At 36.1% G+C, this 17908-nt stretch overlaps 1 protein-coding gene across 1 annotated transcript in view; it reads right to left on the reverse strand.

The window, feature by feature from the left end:
• Window positions 1–17908, reverse strand: part of LOC145673916 (guanine nucleotide-exchange factor SEC12) — a 62948-nt gene that overhangs the window by 8681 nt on the left and 36359 nt on the right. Inside the window, exons 4-5 of the mRNA XM_081743734.1 lie at window positions 9203–9380; window positions 2287–2405 (exon numbers count right to left, since the gene is read on the reverse strand). Coding sequence (XP_081599860.1) covers window positions 2287–2405; window positions 9203–9380 — 297 coding nt within the window. The remainder of the gene's footprint in view (window positions 1–2286; window positions 2406–9202; window positions 9381–17908) is intronic.

Consider the following 17908-nt stretch of genomic DNA (forward strand, 5'->3'; position numbering starts at 1 on the left):
CAAGTTTTATTTCTGGTACAAGCATGTCTTATTTAGCCTTCTGTGCTTACGTATAGGACGTAAACCTAAACGACGAAAACTAAGTTATGTAAGTAGAGAAATGAAATAACTGGTGAGTAGTGAAATAATGAACCAACATCGTATAATGTTTTTTTAAAAAATGTGAAGTGTAAGCAGGAGAAAGCTACATACTAGTATTACTATCTAATAGTAGAACGCAAAAGAGTCGATTGCGGAGAACATATAAGAAATATAACAACCCTTTTAAAATTTCCAGAGCACATCATAAGTGAGTGTAAGTTAATGAACCAATATATTAAATATCAGAGTGGATGATCCTCGAAAATTTCAGAAAGCTTATGTATATGGCTTTCTAATCATGAAACAAGATTTAACATATCTTTGCAAAGTTCAGGTATTTTGTAGCCTCTCTCTTGTCTTTTAACAATGCTCTAATATTATCTGTAGATGTGTAATAACGGTCGAGAACTAAAGAATTCTTCATCTTCGTTGCGCTTCAATTTTTCCTACAGAAAAGTACGCGATTAGGGAAAATAAAAATAGCACGAGAATTATGATCAATGGAACAGTGATAGGAGATACATAACATCACACAAGAAAACTACTATTCTCTTAACAACAAGAAATCGGCCTGGCGTAAGCGTAAAAAATAAGGAACACAATAATAAGAAAGAACTATGTTAGTTGATATTAGGGAAGCACTGCAATCAGTGGTAGCAAAGCAGAGGTGAACAACTTCAAATGCTAGTTGCAATTGTAACTAAAATATGTTTAGTAAAGTAACTATAAAAACAGACTGATGCGGAAAATGCATTTTAATACTCGATCCACAAAGTTATCATCTAATATCAATGACTTTTTAATTTAAAATCTTTAAGAATGCAGTTTTGCCCGTAGTTGTCTATAAAAGCGAGAAACTGGAAATCGCATCACTGAACAACGTAAGTTATTTGATCAAACGCCTAAAGTAGGCGAGACGATCGTTCAATATAGGAAACTCGCGTGAGCTGTATGAAATTCTGGTTGGAGAGGTTTTAGGTACGAGGCTTTTGGGCAAATCTCGAAAACGGGAAGATAATACAAACCAGATAATTGGATTTTGGAGAGACTGAGTGTGTGAATTCCGACTGGTTTGATTTGGCAAGAGGTAGGATATAATGGCATCCTTTATTTTCTGCGCTGCGATGAACCGTCAGGTTCCTTACGTCATGGAGTAGATTATTGTTTTCTTAAGTAGACTCAATAATTTTCAAGATAGAAACATAGCTTTTAAAAGTACATTTGTATCTTCACATACTCATAATGTGTATGAGACAAAGTTGGAAAAAGTAATTGACCGTCAGATTAGCGCAGCGGGAAAAAGGACACTTTCCTATTTGCTAGAAAGGCTGCTATTTCCAATTTTACTCTTAAAATTCATTCTATTGGCGGAACTATGCATAATAGAAGCTTTTTTCATCCCCTAATGAGAGTCGTCTTACCGTTCATCAATTTCAACTGCAAGTAATAGGTGTACTTCTTAAAGTCTCAGAGAAACAAGAAAATTCGAAAACAAACATTTTCTTAAAGCTGGCATTAATTTTCCTCTTTACTAATGAGCCCAGCAACAGGCTTCATTAGAAAGTTACAATGATAGCACACTATGCTTTATGGAATTTTAAGATGGGATGAATTCAGCCCGCTATTCTTGGTCGATTTTAACCGCACATGATAGGGATAATTGCGAAGCCTTAAGAAAGTACGCACTATATTTCATACAGAAGTTACCGTACCAAATTGTTTTGTTATGTTTTCATATATATTGAATTAACTCGCTCTTACGTCCTTATTCTTGAACGATTTCAACCCTAAGCTATAGGCATACTGGGGGGCCGCGGTGGGGTGTGGGTCTTAGGGGCAGAACGATCACCTCTGGTGCGTGGATTTTTTTGGTTCGATCCTAGCTGAAACCAAGTGTTTGTGGTGGGCAAATACCGTGTACATGGGCTTTCTCCTATTTCTTCCCACTTTCTTACACGACATAAAAAAAAGTTATTTAATCCTTAAATGCGGTCAAATCATTGACAGTAAGAGGTTAAATCTGTAATAAATGTAAATACATTTAGGATGAACTCTTGAATTGCAGAAGTTTCATAGAAACGTTTCACTTCTTAACATTAAAATTTATTTTAATATGCTCTGACACAATAAAGCTGAGTTATGCTGTTCATGACGTGTATGACTTATATGTTAATTTGAATAAGATCTTCTACGAAAAAAACTTACCTGCATCTCTTAAACACATATTTTAGGCCGTCAGGTGCTTCCCATTTTAAACCATTTATTTTCTTTCCTGACCTTGATTCCCATAATAAGCCTAGTCCATCCTTTGATATACTAACTACCTAGAATAAACGAAGGTATAAGAAGCATAATATTAAATTAGAAGCGGAAAGAAATATGTTAATATAATTTAATGTTATTTGCATATAGATATATATATGTTAAAATAGCATTGTGGATTTGGAGTTTACCTCTATATTTCCTTTAGTTTTAATTTACGTTACTACTCTCTTCCTGTGATTCTATTATTAGGATAATGGATATCGTAAGTTTAGTCTCTAGACCAATAACGACTGAAAAGACATGGTGTAATGAACATGAAAAAGATAATAACACACCGTAACAAATTTTTGTTTGTTTGTTTGAAAAATAAAGAGATTATTTCTCTACATTATATTTTCTCTTCAATGACATCATTGCCTGGGTTCATCTTTCAGTAAAAAGGACTAGAACATAAAATAAAAATATTGAATTTTTACAAAATGTACAGCTAACGGTCACCTAGGTTACTTTGAATAATCAATACGTGGAAATCTTCTTTTAAAGGAAAGAATTATGTTTCTCACAATTACGCTAAATGTGAATTTTATATATACAAATCAATCTTTGTTTGTCTGGTATACAGATGGTGATCAGAAAAATGGAAACACCTGTTGTTGGCAACACGTCAGATGTATGGGTTGGCAGTGGTGTCGTGGCGCCCGCAGCGCCAGACCGCTGGTGGTGGTGTGTTAGGTCGCTCTCCATACTACGTCAGGCGCAGTGGAACAGCAGTGTCCAGTGGCTGCAGCAGATGGAGGTAGTGCAAAATGGGAGACACCTCTGATTTTCAAATAGGGCAAATTGTTGGTGCGCGGTTATGTGGAGTGAGTGTGACGGCAGTGGCTACTATGTTAGGTGTGTCGCGTGGGACAGTGTCGAAGGTGATGACGGCCTACACAACACACGAAAAAACCACATCGGGGAAGCGGAACAGTGGGCGGAAGAAAATCATGAGTGACAGGTCACGCCGGGTATTAAAGCGCATTGTCACGCAGAACCGTCGTGCCACTGCGGGGCAAGTGACGGAGGAACTCAATCAGCGCCTCCCCCACCCTGTTTCGACAATTACAGTCCGCCGCGAATTACATGACATGAACTTACGGGGTCGTGTTGCACGGGCCAAACCGCTCATCAGGGACCATAACGCTTTCCCACGCCGCAAATGGTGCCGCGACCATGCAACTTGGACCGTTGAGGACTGGAAACGTATGATATGGTCGGATGAGTCATCCTTCACCCTATTCCCAACCACGGGCCGTGTTTATGTGTGGAGAACGCCCAAAAAAGCTTATGATCTGCAGTGTCTCCGCCCAACTGTGAAACTTGGCGGCGGCTCGGTGATGCTGTGGGCCGCCATATCATGGTTTTCATTGGGTCCTGTGGTCACACTTAGCGGACGAATCATTGCCAACGATTATGGCGCAATTTTAGGGGACCACTTGCATCCTATGGTCCGGATGTTGTTCCCGGACAATGACGCCATCTTCCAGGATGATAATGCACCCATTCACACAGCTGGCGTTGTTGCAGCGTGGTTTGAGGAACATCGGGATGAAGTTCAACACCTCCCCTGGCCCGCCTAATCCCCAGATCTCAACATAATTGAACATCTGTGGTCCGTCTTGGAAACACGACTCCGGCGACGATTTCCACCTCCATCCTCTCTCACAGAACTGGCCGATGCCCTGCACGAGGAATGGTGTAAAATTCCACTTGCTACTATTCACGAACTCTATGCCTCCATCCCACGTCGCATCAAGGCTGTTCTGAAGGGAAAAGGTGGCCCGATACCATATTAATCTGGTAAGTTGCAATTTCGTTCAGGTGTTTCCATTTTTCTGATCACCATCTGTACAAGTGCATCGTTGGCTTGGCATACTCCTAAGAAACTGCATCAAAGAGAATGAAATGTGGAAGAGACAGCAGGCTATTTAGAATTATCTAAGGGGAGGAGGGAGTTCAATGGAGAAGACGTGGTTTTAAAATTATGCTAAAAATAAGAGTGTCCTGTGAGTACCTTATGTTATACCCTGGCCGGTGAACGATGATTTCTGACAGCTTTGCACAAGGCCACGGCGAGCGAGCAGAAGACAGCAGGCCAACCAACCTTAGGCTCAGAACCTGTCGCGTCTCCATGGTAACCACCGCACATTGCCAAACTTTCACACACACCCTCCCACCCTCAACGAGGAAGAAGACGATTCTCCCCTTGCGCGAGAAGTACATGGCAACACCGCACTCCTCAGTCGTCCTCGCGAGCTGAGCTGTCAGAAATCATCGTTCGCCGGCCAGGATATAGGAAGATACAACTTGGTATGTAAACTCATTTTTAAAAACAAGTTGACATACGCATATGACGTACAATCTGGGAAAAAGGTTACGAGGGTGATAAGGACAAGGAGTAACAAGTAACAATAAACGAAAACGATCAACATCAGTGTCGTAGCCATAGTTTTTGCGGTCGCCGAGTTAAATCCAAGTTTAGTCCTATCGGCATGGAACAGAGGCGAGAAGGGGTGAAAAATAAACTATTCAAAACGACCCGAGACTAGTGTCGCTTGTCATTATTTAAGCTGCTGTTCTTTATTTTCTGAAGGGGAGACGCTGAAGGCGTTGTGCATGACAAATGGACGGGAAATTACAAGGGCAATGCGGAAAGTGTTCATCATTCTTCTTTATTCTACTCAGTGCTTCATTTTCAAATATTATGCATAAATATTATTCTTCCCGTACGAAGCGGACAAAAATCTGCTGATCTCTAATATCAGGTAGTCAAAAAAGTGGTGATACTTTTGCGCACGAGATGGCGTTAGTGTCAAATATCTTGGTAGTCGCGCCGAGTCCGGTCTAACGTCAATCGACAGCTGACAGTTGAAGTTAGTACATGTTCAAAAAGGGTTGAAATTCTTAGAATTATACGTAAGTAGCTCAAGTGATAGAGCGTTGGCTTCGCATTAGGGGGTCGTGGGTTCGATTCCCGCTGCCGTCCATCCTGACTGGGGTTTTCCAGGGTTTCCACAGTCCTACCAGACAAATGCCAAGATGGTACCTACTGAACAGGCCCTGCCCGATACCTTCCCAAATCCATTCCATTGTTGTTGTTGTTGTTGTTAGATACCCAGTATGAAATGGCCTCTGAGTTGTACCTGGTAATTGTTAAATAAATAAATAAGGTATTGTGCCGTGAAGATTTCGATAAAGGAGCAGATGCTGCACAGGTGCGTGAAGAAATTTATGCTGTTTATGGGCAAAAGGAGCAGCCAAACGATGATTCAGCTGCTTTTGTTCTGGAAATTTCGATGTCCAATATGTTTCTCGCAGTGGGCGACCGACCACAGAGAAAATGGATGATATTCTGGCAAATGTAAAGCAAGACCGGCATGTAAGAAATCATGACATCACCACGGATTAAAAAAAAAAAAAAACAAAAAAAAAACTATCACCAGTGTTTAACCATTTGGAGAAAGCTGACTATAAAAGAAGAAGACTGACAATTAAGTGACATATGATCTGATTTACTCTATCGAATTTCCATCTGCTAATCTCTACTGGAACATAATGAACTCGAGCCATTTCTGAAGTGGTTGATCAAGAGTGATGAAAAGTTGATAACGTACAACAACAATGTACGAAAAAGATCATCCAAGTGTTGAAGCGAGAAGAAGGTTCATAGTTTGCAGCAAAGTCCATATTGACATCTAGGAAGGTTATGCTCCTATCATTATGTTTACAATTCGATCCCATGTATTTTAAAAAGATCATTGCAACTTCCTTAATATTGACGCTGAAAAAATGAAAAAGCATTTCTTAGCCCTCGTAAGGATTTCTACAACTTTTATTTCGATCCTGTTTTCCACAGATGACGAAACAAAGTCAGTTGTAAAAATAAAATGCAAGAGAACAAGCAAAGTAAAGGCTGAAATATGAGGTGCGAGAGTTTGAGAGGCAAAGCATTCAGCTAGCCGAAGGCTAGTTTTATATATAAAAAATATTTTTTCATGTATGTATGTATGTTTACTTGTTTGTAAGTTTGTCCGGTACAGAAATCCACATCGTTGGTTTGGTATACTTCTAAGTTTCTGTACAGAAGATATACTCTGGAAGAGACCGTAGGCTATTTACAACTCCTTGATACATATCCTAAGGGGGAGGTTGAAAGAAGAGGTGATCTAAAATTTATGTCGAAAATAGTATGTCACGAGCCTCTCATGTTAGGAAGATTAAACTTGTACATAAATTCATTTTTAAAAACAAACCGAAGTGAATCAAATCCAGAAGCTCTCGGCGTGTAAAGCTGTGGAACACAGCTGTCGAGCCGAGCCCAACCACCAAATACAGTGATCTGGAGCTTCTAGGCGATGGACTACTTGCTGAACAAATTTCAGATCCAACCAGTAGTTCCCAAGAAATAAAGTACTATACGTTCTCCCGAAAATTAAGGAACTTGAAGATAATAGTAAAAATAAAAACATCCGGGACATGTATAAGGGAATCAACGAATTTAAGAAAGGCTACCAACCTCGTGCTTATATATTAAAGAAATCTGACGGTACAGTTCTCACTGACACGGATAGCATCTTAAATAGATGGAAAGATTTCTCTGACGATTTGCTTAACACGCAACCGAAAACTAGTGTGCGTGGAGAAAAGCAGATACAAACCGCAGAACCGTATATTCCAGAACCCAGCCGAATAGAAGTAGAAACTGCTATAAAGAAATTAAAGAAACACAAATCTCCGGGTGTAGATGAAATTCCGGCTGAGTTAATTTTAGCTGGAGGCGAAAAATTGTGGAACAAGATACACAAACACATTCTCCCTATCTGGAACAAGGAAGAATTGCCACAAGAGTGGAAAGAATCATTGTTCCAATTTACAAGAAAGGCGACAAAACTGACTGTAATAATTATCGAGGCATTTCTCTTCTGTCAACATCCTATAAAATCCTTTCAAATATTCTATTAGCAAGACTGACCCCATACGCAGATGAAATTATTGGAGATTATCAATGCGGATTTAGACGGAATCGATCAACTATCGACCAAATATTTACCATTCGCCAAATACTCGAAAAAAGTGGAAATACAGTAGCCCGGTACATCAACTATTTATTGATTTTAGAAAGGCGTACGACTCGGTTAGGAGAGAAACATTATACAACGTTCTTACAGAACTTGGAATACCGAGAAAGCTAATTAGATTAATTAAGATATGTTTAAATGAATCCCAAAGTAAAGTTCGGGTAGGAAAATTTTTGTCCACGAGCTTTCACGTCGAAAATGGCCTGAAACAAGGAGATGCGTTGTCGCCCTTATTATTTAACTTCGTTCTGGAATACGCTATAAGGAAAATCGAAGATAGCAACCACGGCCTAGAGTTGAACGGTATTCACCAGGTTATGGCATATGCTGATGATGTAAATTTAATAGGTGATGATAGGGGAACAATAGAAAGAAATGCAGAGATCTTATTAAACGCTTGCAGGGACATGGGTTTAGAAGTAAATGCAGATAAAACTAAATACATGGAAGTGCGTCGGGACCGTAATACGGCGAATTATGGATGCGTTAAAATATTAAATAATACTTTTGATAAAGTGGATAGTTTCAAATATCTAGGATCAGTATTAACAGAGGAAAATCATATTCACGGAGAAATTAAATGTCGATTAAAATCAGGGAATTAGTGTTACTATTCGGTTCAAAATCTCTTGTTGTCGCGAATTCTGTCGAGGAATTTGAAGCTTAAAATATACAAAATGGTAATCATGCCTGTTGTTCTGTATGGTTGCGAAACATGTCACTTACTCTGAGAGAAGAACATAGACTGAAAGTATTTGAGAACAAGATCCTGAGACGAATATTCGGACCCAAGAGGAACGGGAATGGGGAATGGCGGAAACTTTATAATGAGGAGCTACATAACTTATATGGTTTACCCAACATTGTTAGGGTCGTGAAGTCTAGGAGACTTAGGTGGGCGGGTCATGTAGCTAGAATGGAAGAAAGTAGAAACGCTTTCAAAGTCTTGACTGGAAGACCAATCGGACAACGACCATTAGGAAGACCTAGGCGCAGATGGGAGGACAATATTAAGATGGATCTCGCAGAGATTGGAATACAAAGTAGAAACTGGATGCAGTTAGCTAAGGATAGAAGTCAGTGGAGAGCTTTTGTGAACGCGGCATTGAACCTCCGGGTTCCATAGGCCATAGAGTTAGTTAGTTAGTTAGTTAGTTAGTTATACGTTCTCCCGTTTCCTCCCACTTTCGTCATTCCACCATCATCCATCTCATCACTGTCTCCCTTAGCCTCGGTGCCTTAATTGTGGAACGTTAAACTAAAGGAAAAAGATAAATAGAATATACAGCACATGATGTAATGCATGAATGAGGGCGTTACGGGAAAGTATTTAAAAAATGCATATGTTCATGCACGAAGTTAAACAAAATTATTTAACTAAATAAACCATACGTTATTTGAAAAGCAATTGTATTCTTCGTTCTTTTCGAGCTGCAAATCTTATCTGCTGATTGACATATGGAATGCTGTTCACCAAGCCTCTGAATATTGAGCATCGCTACCGTAAGTAGTATTTCTTCTGTCATGGTGTTCAGCAAAAGTCTATTTTTTTTATGATAGAAAAACACCTCCCTCATCCGACAATCGGCGTTTTATTACATTTATCATATGCTTTTAAAAGACAATAAGTTTAAGCTTTGTAATAATGAAAATGTCAGCCAAACATGTGTCATATCATCATTTATTTATTTGTTATTAAGGAATTAGAATTATGCGAAAGAAATGAGCTTGATTACCTTCGTTTCATCTGGGCTGATATCTACGTCATCCACCTCTTTACTGTGAGCTTCAATATCACATACAGAAACCATTTTAGGAAACGTCCAGACACGAACATGACCATCCATTCCACCTGTTACCATCAATTTCCCACTACGACTCACACGGACAACACGTTGCAGAGGTTCTTCTTTACTGTTAATTGGAAAATTACATTCAATGACCACAATAATTTCTTTATGTAGGATAACACTTAGTTGCATTTATCATCAATCAAAATAAATGGCAGCTATACAAACTAAGACTTAACAAGTAAAATGTTTGACATATTATTAACTTATCAATAACAAAATAAACCAGTTTTAGAATGCTTGAGGAGCATTGTCAGAACGAACTTAAAAGAATTTCTTTTTCGAAATTTATATGAAATTGTATATTAAATTTATTTGATTAAATTAACTAATGACGCAATAATTATTGAGTCAATAACTAACGATGCAATAATTATTGACTCAATAACTGGTATTGGTATTGATCAACACCAATATTATCTCTCTGATTTACGGTTCCCGAGATACCGCTCCGTAAATCTCCCGAAATCGAAACTTTATTGGCCAATATCTCGGAAACGGTAAGAGTGACGCGAAAAATTCCATTACTTCTTTCACATAGTTTTTAATGCTCCATCGTGTGCACGGCTCAAAATTGAAAAATTCACAAATAGCAGACAGACATATACATACATACAAACATAGAGAATTCAGTAAGGAACTTTTTTTTTTAAGTTCGCTGAACATCGTGACGGATGAAGGGAACAGTAGAATTCTTGATACTGTATCATTGGATAAATATACAGACATACTAATATAGTTTGATTATTAAGAATATTTGATTGTTAAGAATAAGCATTTCGTGAGTATATTCATTAACAATAGCTACTTAAATGTAATAGTAATATAATTACGTAAGAATTAAAGGATCCTGAAACATGCAAACACTCACAACTATCTTTTTCAGTCGGGTATAAAGATAAGGGAGAAATGATACTTTACTGGGAGTCTTTTAGAATAGATAATTAGATATACGATAATCTTAATGGATAATTTTTCAGAGAGAAGTACCTCCTCTTGCTCTTCTTGTTCCTGTTGTTTCGCTAAGAGAGTCAAATAAGATTTCTTTATTAGGGTGTAGTACGCTTCTAAAACAATACTTTAAATTCCTATTTTCGAATTATATAAGATCTGTACTTATTTCAACATGTTGGTTCTCTAATTAATGTTTTGCCAATCGTGAAATACCTGTTTTCTTACTGTTTGATTCCCTGACGTGCACTTTAATAATTCTAGATCGTATAATCTTCTTCGTCATTCCTATGTAATTATCTCTGAATTGACACACAGCCTCGAATACCACAGAACTTGGATTCTTCTCCCTGTGGTAATTTTTGTAATTTGATTGATTTCAATTTTTAAAAATTATTTTAAAAGAAGGTAACTAGCTACGACTTAGTACTTGAATCATTTTTTAAGATGTTAGTAATGATCGGAAGAGTTTATATACAGGATGAACTACTTATCTTGAAACCTCCGTGTAGGTTTTGATCTAATAAAAAGCTACAATTTTGCACTATGCAAATATTAATACGAGGAAGTCGTTTGACATACTATGCAATATCACCGGAGTAATAGTATTGCCAACCCAACGTAAGGTTGAATTTCTTTAAATGGCATTACGTAAGGTTATAACACATTTCAAATCTACATGTTAAACGAAAAGTACTTACGATACTACATTCTTTATTCAGTGTTAAAACTACGAACGCTACAGTATTTCAAACATCCGAACTTTGGAAGCCTCTACAGCAGTAATAACGCAAATGAGACCGATAACGAAATGCACATATAAAGTGCCTCAGTGTCGAATACTATGATCATGATATGACGTATATCGAATAAATACGCACAAAGTACAAAGAATTGAAATTTGACTTTTTCCAAAAGATTTTATTTCATAAAACTGCTTAAATAAGTATCACATCCGATCACGCAGATAGTTTTCCATAGGCATAAGGATCATAATACCACTTATATACCAATTTGATATATGTCAAATCGTTCTGAAAATGTGAAATGTATGTGTGAAGTTGACAATGCTGGTTAAAATTCCTCCTTTGCACGAAATTTTGAAAATATTTTTGTATCAATACCATGAATGGAAACAAAACATAATAACATTAACAAAATATAAAAATTTATGTAATATGTTTCTATCTCCCTTAGCTTAACGTAAGTAGTGGGAAGTGCCAAAAACAGAAGAAAGAAAAAAGAAATATATATTCGGTTATACAATAGTTCGATTAATAAAAATCTTTTTCTTCGACTGTTTCCTTCAACAAGAATTCATGTAACTTCTGTATTATCCAAACATTAAATGAGCAAATATGAAATAAACCTTAAAATTAATGATCACAAATGTAATGGTAAAACAAAAAGTAATTGAATGAAGTGTTACTTTTGATTCTTCACATGATAGAAAAAACATGTGCTCAGAAAGATGGTTTGGTTCAGTGGTTAGGATATTTGGTTTTAAGTCGAAGAACTTAAAATCCAATACCACGTGTCGTTTTTATTCTTATAAGAAGTAATAACAGTAAGATTGTTTAGTGAGCATTTGCAATTATCTTTTCTAAATATCCAACCGTATACTGGTGTCTATCTAGTGATATTTAATGTGATTCGAGAATGGAAAATGAGTGAAGTAGATTAAGTACCATGAAACAAAAGTTTTTACAGCCAGCCATACCATACGACACGTAGATATCGTTCGACAAATGTATATACTAGGTATCTAGTCTTTCTTCCAGGCATATTTGCGGAAAGCTTTGCTCCATGGAAGTCGGCCAACGGCCACCCGAAGCAAAGATAAATTACATCTTACTCTAGTGTGGACGATGTCTTTTAGGAACTAGCGTTTCAGTGCAGCCATCTCAAAGTTTGAATTCTTCCCTTCTGTTCCCCCCGTTCCGACAAAATTTTCTGGACGTAAGCTTGTACGTAGCTGATGTCACTGGTTTTGCTCTTATTTTTGGGCTTGTTTTGGATACCAACCTACTCATTTTCTGTGTTTTCATCCAATTCAATATATTTACTATCTAAACATGAAAAACTTTCCTATCAGTCATGTAGTCAACGTAGCTTTCTTAAAATAAAAATGAAATATTTCAGTTTTATATTCCACGGTTATGCCCTGTAGGCTACAAGAGACTGTGATGATTAGAACTAATCAAATGGTGGAATGAATAATGTGGGAGGGAAGTGGAGAACTCCGAAAAACCCCACGCACACGGCGTTTTTCCACAACAATACCCACTTGATGCGACATAGCATCAATTCCATAAGCTCAAGAGGTGAACAATGGTATCACGAGCCGAAGTGGAAAAACTGGTAGCACCTGTGATTTCAAATTTAGAGTGGCGTCGGTTCAAACGCTTCATGCTCCTTTTTAACCCTGTGATTAAATCCAGTTGTCTCTTTCCATATTTGAATAATATTTGTTTAATAAATATTTACTGATTTATATACATTTCCTAATAACACCATCTATGGAACGACTAAAATGTATAATATTTAATTCGAGCTTATTACAAACCATTACATGCGTAGATACGTTATAGTGTTATATTTTATGCCCTTATGTAGTAGTGACAGTGCCGCAGTAAACAACAAACAGATCAGATTGTAGCCAACAACGAATGTTAGAGACATAGTGCCTAAATCATATAGAAAGGAACTAGATAGTTTGTTTCACCACTTGCAACACAGACAAAAGTTAGCAAATATTAAAAAGTGTATCGTGTGCTAAACTTTAACCGAGATTCACAGTCTAATCTCTTTCCAGCCTTAGAAAAAAGTGGATGTAAACAAACCCACCTGACTACCAGTGGATCGATGACCAGTGATTGGTTGTTGGTCTCACTGCACTAATATCCTACCGCTATATAATCCCTACTAAAATAATAATTTCAAATGAAAATATCCGAATTTATCCTGTATTTTGTGATAATAAACGCAATATATATAATATTTAACAACAGATGTAGCTTTATTTCAACCTCACCTGTCCTTGGACATATAGTATTTACTGCGCATGCGTATGCGTTCGCGCGCCGACCCCACTCATTTGAAATTGCAGAATGCAGAGTGTGCCATGGTGAAAAAGTGTTACAATAATTTACCTTCCTCTCGTGTTATAAAACAAAAAAGAGAACAGGAACAGAGGCAATCTCGTTTATATAACGATTTAAGAAAATATGTATTTCCAACATAACAATTGTCAGTGTCAGTGCGTTAGTTATATACGAACCAACAGAGCCTTACACTTTGGAAATTATGTTGGAAATACGTATGAATCTTGCTGTTCACGTCTCTCGCTGCCAAAGCACGTGTGAGCCGCGGAGTAATACATTTCGCTTTGTTTACATCTACTTTGTTCTAAGGCTGGAAAGACTTTAGATATAATAACAATGTGATTACCATTAATGTTTCTTATCGTTAATAAGCATTATTTAAAAAAAGCTCCGAATTCTTTAAAAGCAAACATGCTAACAATTGAATCAAATATGTATTGTGTGTAGATCTGTCTTTTCCTATCACGTGAAGAATTAATAGTTACCCTTCGTCTTACCATTATTTTGACCATTAATTTTAAGGTTTTGTTTCACACTTGTTCTTTTTAAAGTTTGGATAATACAGAAATTACATGAACAGAATGCTTGTTCAAACAAACGGTCGAAGAAAAAGATCTGTATAATCGAACTATTGTATAACCTATTACATTTCTTCAAAAGTGAAAGTTTTTGGTCAAAAAGTACGAATGAGTAGGATCACTAATATATATCCTTTCTACATATGTTTGCTCAAAGGTTATCAATTCTTGTTGCATTTCTTTCAGGAACCACGTAAGTAAACTCATGTGCTATATCTTTATTTGAAGATTCATCACCATTTTTTGACCTTCTAAACGAAAGAAAGAAGGTTCTTTGATTTTCTCATTTTGCAGTACCTTCCACTCATCAGGAACCAATCTCCATTCAAAGGTGGAATTAAAGATATTGTGTAAATGTAGAAGACAATGTTTTACATCAAGTTATAGTAACAGTGACTGTTTTCCAGAATACGATTGGTCACGGTAGTTTTGAAAAAGTGTTCTGTGGCTTTCTAATTCCATGCATGAACACAGATTGTATTTCAGATTTCATTTCTAGTACTTTCGTTATTTTTGATCCTACTTACTTTCTTTTTTTTTTAATCTTCAACAGAATTCCAACTAATTTCACTGATCTAACGAATTCTTGTCAAGGGTGCAAACTTCTCTGTGAAGTACATAAATTAGTGGCTCCTCTTTCTGAAACAGCTTTAAAAAACTTCTCGGATGACAACGATGCATATATTAGAAAATGCAACCAGCTAAGTTTTCAAAGAAAAATCTTTTACATACTGCGATATTAATTTACACCGACCGTTTTGTCCTAACTTTTGGAATTATCTGGGAAGGTATATATATTTTATTGTGGGTCAATGGGTTATAATCCTTTCAGCCGCTGGGATCAACTTCAGCCCCAGTGCTTCAACAAAAACGTAGTGAAAATTCCATTAAAATATTACTTGGATATATTTATTTCTGACTGAAAAATAAGACAATTTAAATCTCTGCACTGGGAATATAAGATGCATATATATATATATATATATATATATATATATATATATATATATATATATATATATATATATATACGGTGCCTCACGGAAATGTGTTGGGTCCATTCTTGTTTTAACGTACATGGCTGATTTACCTGCATCTTTTCATCCTCTAAAACAAATATTTCTATAGGTGATGCATCTTCACTGCAAGCTAACATAGATATGTTAAGTAACTGGTGCTCTACCTGAAATCTGTCTTTAAACCCCAACATATGTTCTATCCTTTCTATCTCTCTAAAAAAAAATATACTTCGCAGATATATAATGTCAACAACGTAAACATCAAATGTGTTTCGTCTCAAAAAGATCTAGATGTTATCTTTGATGAAAAACTCTTCTTTGCGAATCATTTCATATCGGCCTCATCCAGAGCTACGTATGAAACTACTTGGTCTTATTTTTTAGATTGCCTGAAATACAATGTCTCCTTGTCCTTACGATGTTTTATAAGGCTTTTATCTCCCCGATCATTGAATATTGTTCACCTTTATGGAATATAGCAGTACCTAGTAATCTATCTCCAATGACTCGGTCCTAAACTTCTTTATTGCCATAGTTAGATTTAGAATTCCTGACTTACGTGATCACTCGAGACAGGAATTAATGTCTTTAATGAAACTATGTATCCCTGACAAACGACGCCGCGCTGCTCATTTGCTTTATCTATACAAAATTATCAATGGTAAAATTAATTCTGACTTCTAACTGTCGCAGATTAACTTTCGGGTTCCTCCGCGACGAACTCGCTCTCTTAATTTGCTAACTTACGAGTCACCTAGGTTATTAATTATCAAGTGTGCTCCTTGTTTTACAGACTGCGCACGATTACGATACTGTTTCAACAGATCTTAACATTTTTACTCCTGAACAAAACTTGAGAACTCAACTGAAGAGAATATTGTATATTGAGAGATGAACCTTTTCTTTCTTTCTTTTCTTTTCTTTTCCTTTCTTTCTTTCTCTTTTTTTTGTATTTATTTTGTTCATAATTTTTTGTTCTCTTTTGTGTTTGCTATCTTTTTTTCTATGATTTTATCTTTTATTATGCTGATCGGTTTCAGCCAATTGACCTTGTTCTGTATGAAACTTTGTGAATAAATAAATAAATATACAATAATATGAAACAGTTACTTTATTGTATGCGTATTATTTTATGTTCTTATGCCTATACTTTGAACGTGTTCAATTTGTAACCTCTTCCTCTGGACACGGTAATCTAGAAGTTTCTATACAAGATTCTTTCTTTTCTTTTCTTTCTTTCTCTTTTTTTTTTGTATTTATTTTGTTCATAATTTTTTGTTCTCTTTTGTGTTTATTCTTTTGTGTTTATTATCTTTTTTTTCTATGATTTTATCTTTTATTATGCTGATCGGTTTCAGCCAATTGACCTTGTTCTGTATGAAACTTTGTGAATAAATAAATAAATAAATAAATATACAATAATATGAAACAGTTACTTTATCGTATGCGTATTATTTTATGTTCTTATGCCTATAATTTCAACGTGTTCAATTGTAATCTCTTCCTCTGGACACGGTAATCTAGAAGTTTCTATACAAAATTGCTAAATCACTAATAATTTCTGATTCTTAGCCCGAAAATAAAGGTTTAATATACGAAAAATCACAATACTTATTGTACGGGAGGCCGGGGTAATAAGAGACATGGTCAAAAAATATCCTAAATATCAAATCAAAATTATTAAAAAAAAATAAGTAATGGCAACGTTAATATCTTTACTTTCCTACTCCACTTGCACTTATGAGCTAATATGAGTTCTTATATTGTTGACACGCTATGAAAAAATACCTTCACTTTGAACTTACCATAGAAATTCATGACTGTTGTGAAAAGTGAGTTACAAATGTGGAAATGACTGCTATGCACGGTTGGCAAAAACCATGGTTTTTATTGAGAAAAAAATGTTTTTTTATGGTTTAAACCTTTTTTTTTTTTTTTTGTTTAAATAATTTGCTCTATGTATTTATATTACATATGGACAGAAATAAGTTTGTTTCGCCTTGCTGTTATTATGCAACGACAGAGTTATGTTGGAAGGGGTCTTATAAGCTTAAAGCGGGATCCAAACAGCTTCCCGGCTTACATCCGAAAGAAATTGTCCTCCATTTAAACTCGAAACCGGGACTAATTGGCCACAAATGCAATGTCTGCCGACTCACTCACGAAGGACTCCTGATAAAAATACGTTGTACTGATCTTTACATACGGTTAATATAATTGTCAAGAGTCATTTCAGGACAAAAACATAAATAGTTGCACAAGTGAAACCATTATACAGAATTGCATATAAATCGGGAAACTCCCGCGTTAGCCATTGGGAAAATCCTGTATTACTTTAAATGCAAAGCAAATCCTGTTATTGCTTTGCATGTAAAATCTAAGGTCAACATATCATAATCAGTACGCTAAAACTGAGGTATTAAATTCCAAATTTAGTATGTAGATATCATTCAATAAACTTAAAACGAAGTCCAATCCAAGCTAATGTTGGAAGCTACGGACGCAGTCGATAAATTTTGCCAATGTCTATCAATACATTTAGGCAAGCTTTGCTTCTTTATAAAGCAACAAGCATTCAGGCAAGCAAAAACATACAATTTAGCTTCGTTTCGTATGTTTAGGCTTAACATCTTTATGTAATACCGAGGTTATAAAGAAGATTTTCGCTTTAAAGTGACATCCAAACCGCTACTTGGTTTACAAATGAAAGAAGGGTTATGGTTCGACCGAGAATTGAACATGGGACACCTCGATTAAAAGGTGAAAAGGAGATAAAACTAATGCAGGTGGTTTGGTATGTGGAAACGTCACCATGAAGTTCACACGATTTAAAGCATTTTTCGTTTTTTTTATTTGATTTAAACCAGTTCGTTTTTTTTTGGGAAAAAAAAAAAAACAAAAAAACAGCTGGTTTAAACGAAGGTTTAAACCAGCCAACCC

Source organism: Thermobia domestica, chromosome 2 (assembly GCF_964235325.1).
Source record: "Thermobia domestica chromosome 2, izTheDome1.hap1.1, whole genome shotgun sequence".
Classification (NCBI taxonomy): domain Eukaryota; kingdom Metazoa; phylum Arthropoda; class Insecta; order Zygentoma; family Lepismatidae; genus Thermobia; species Thermobia domestica.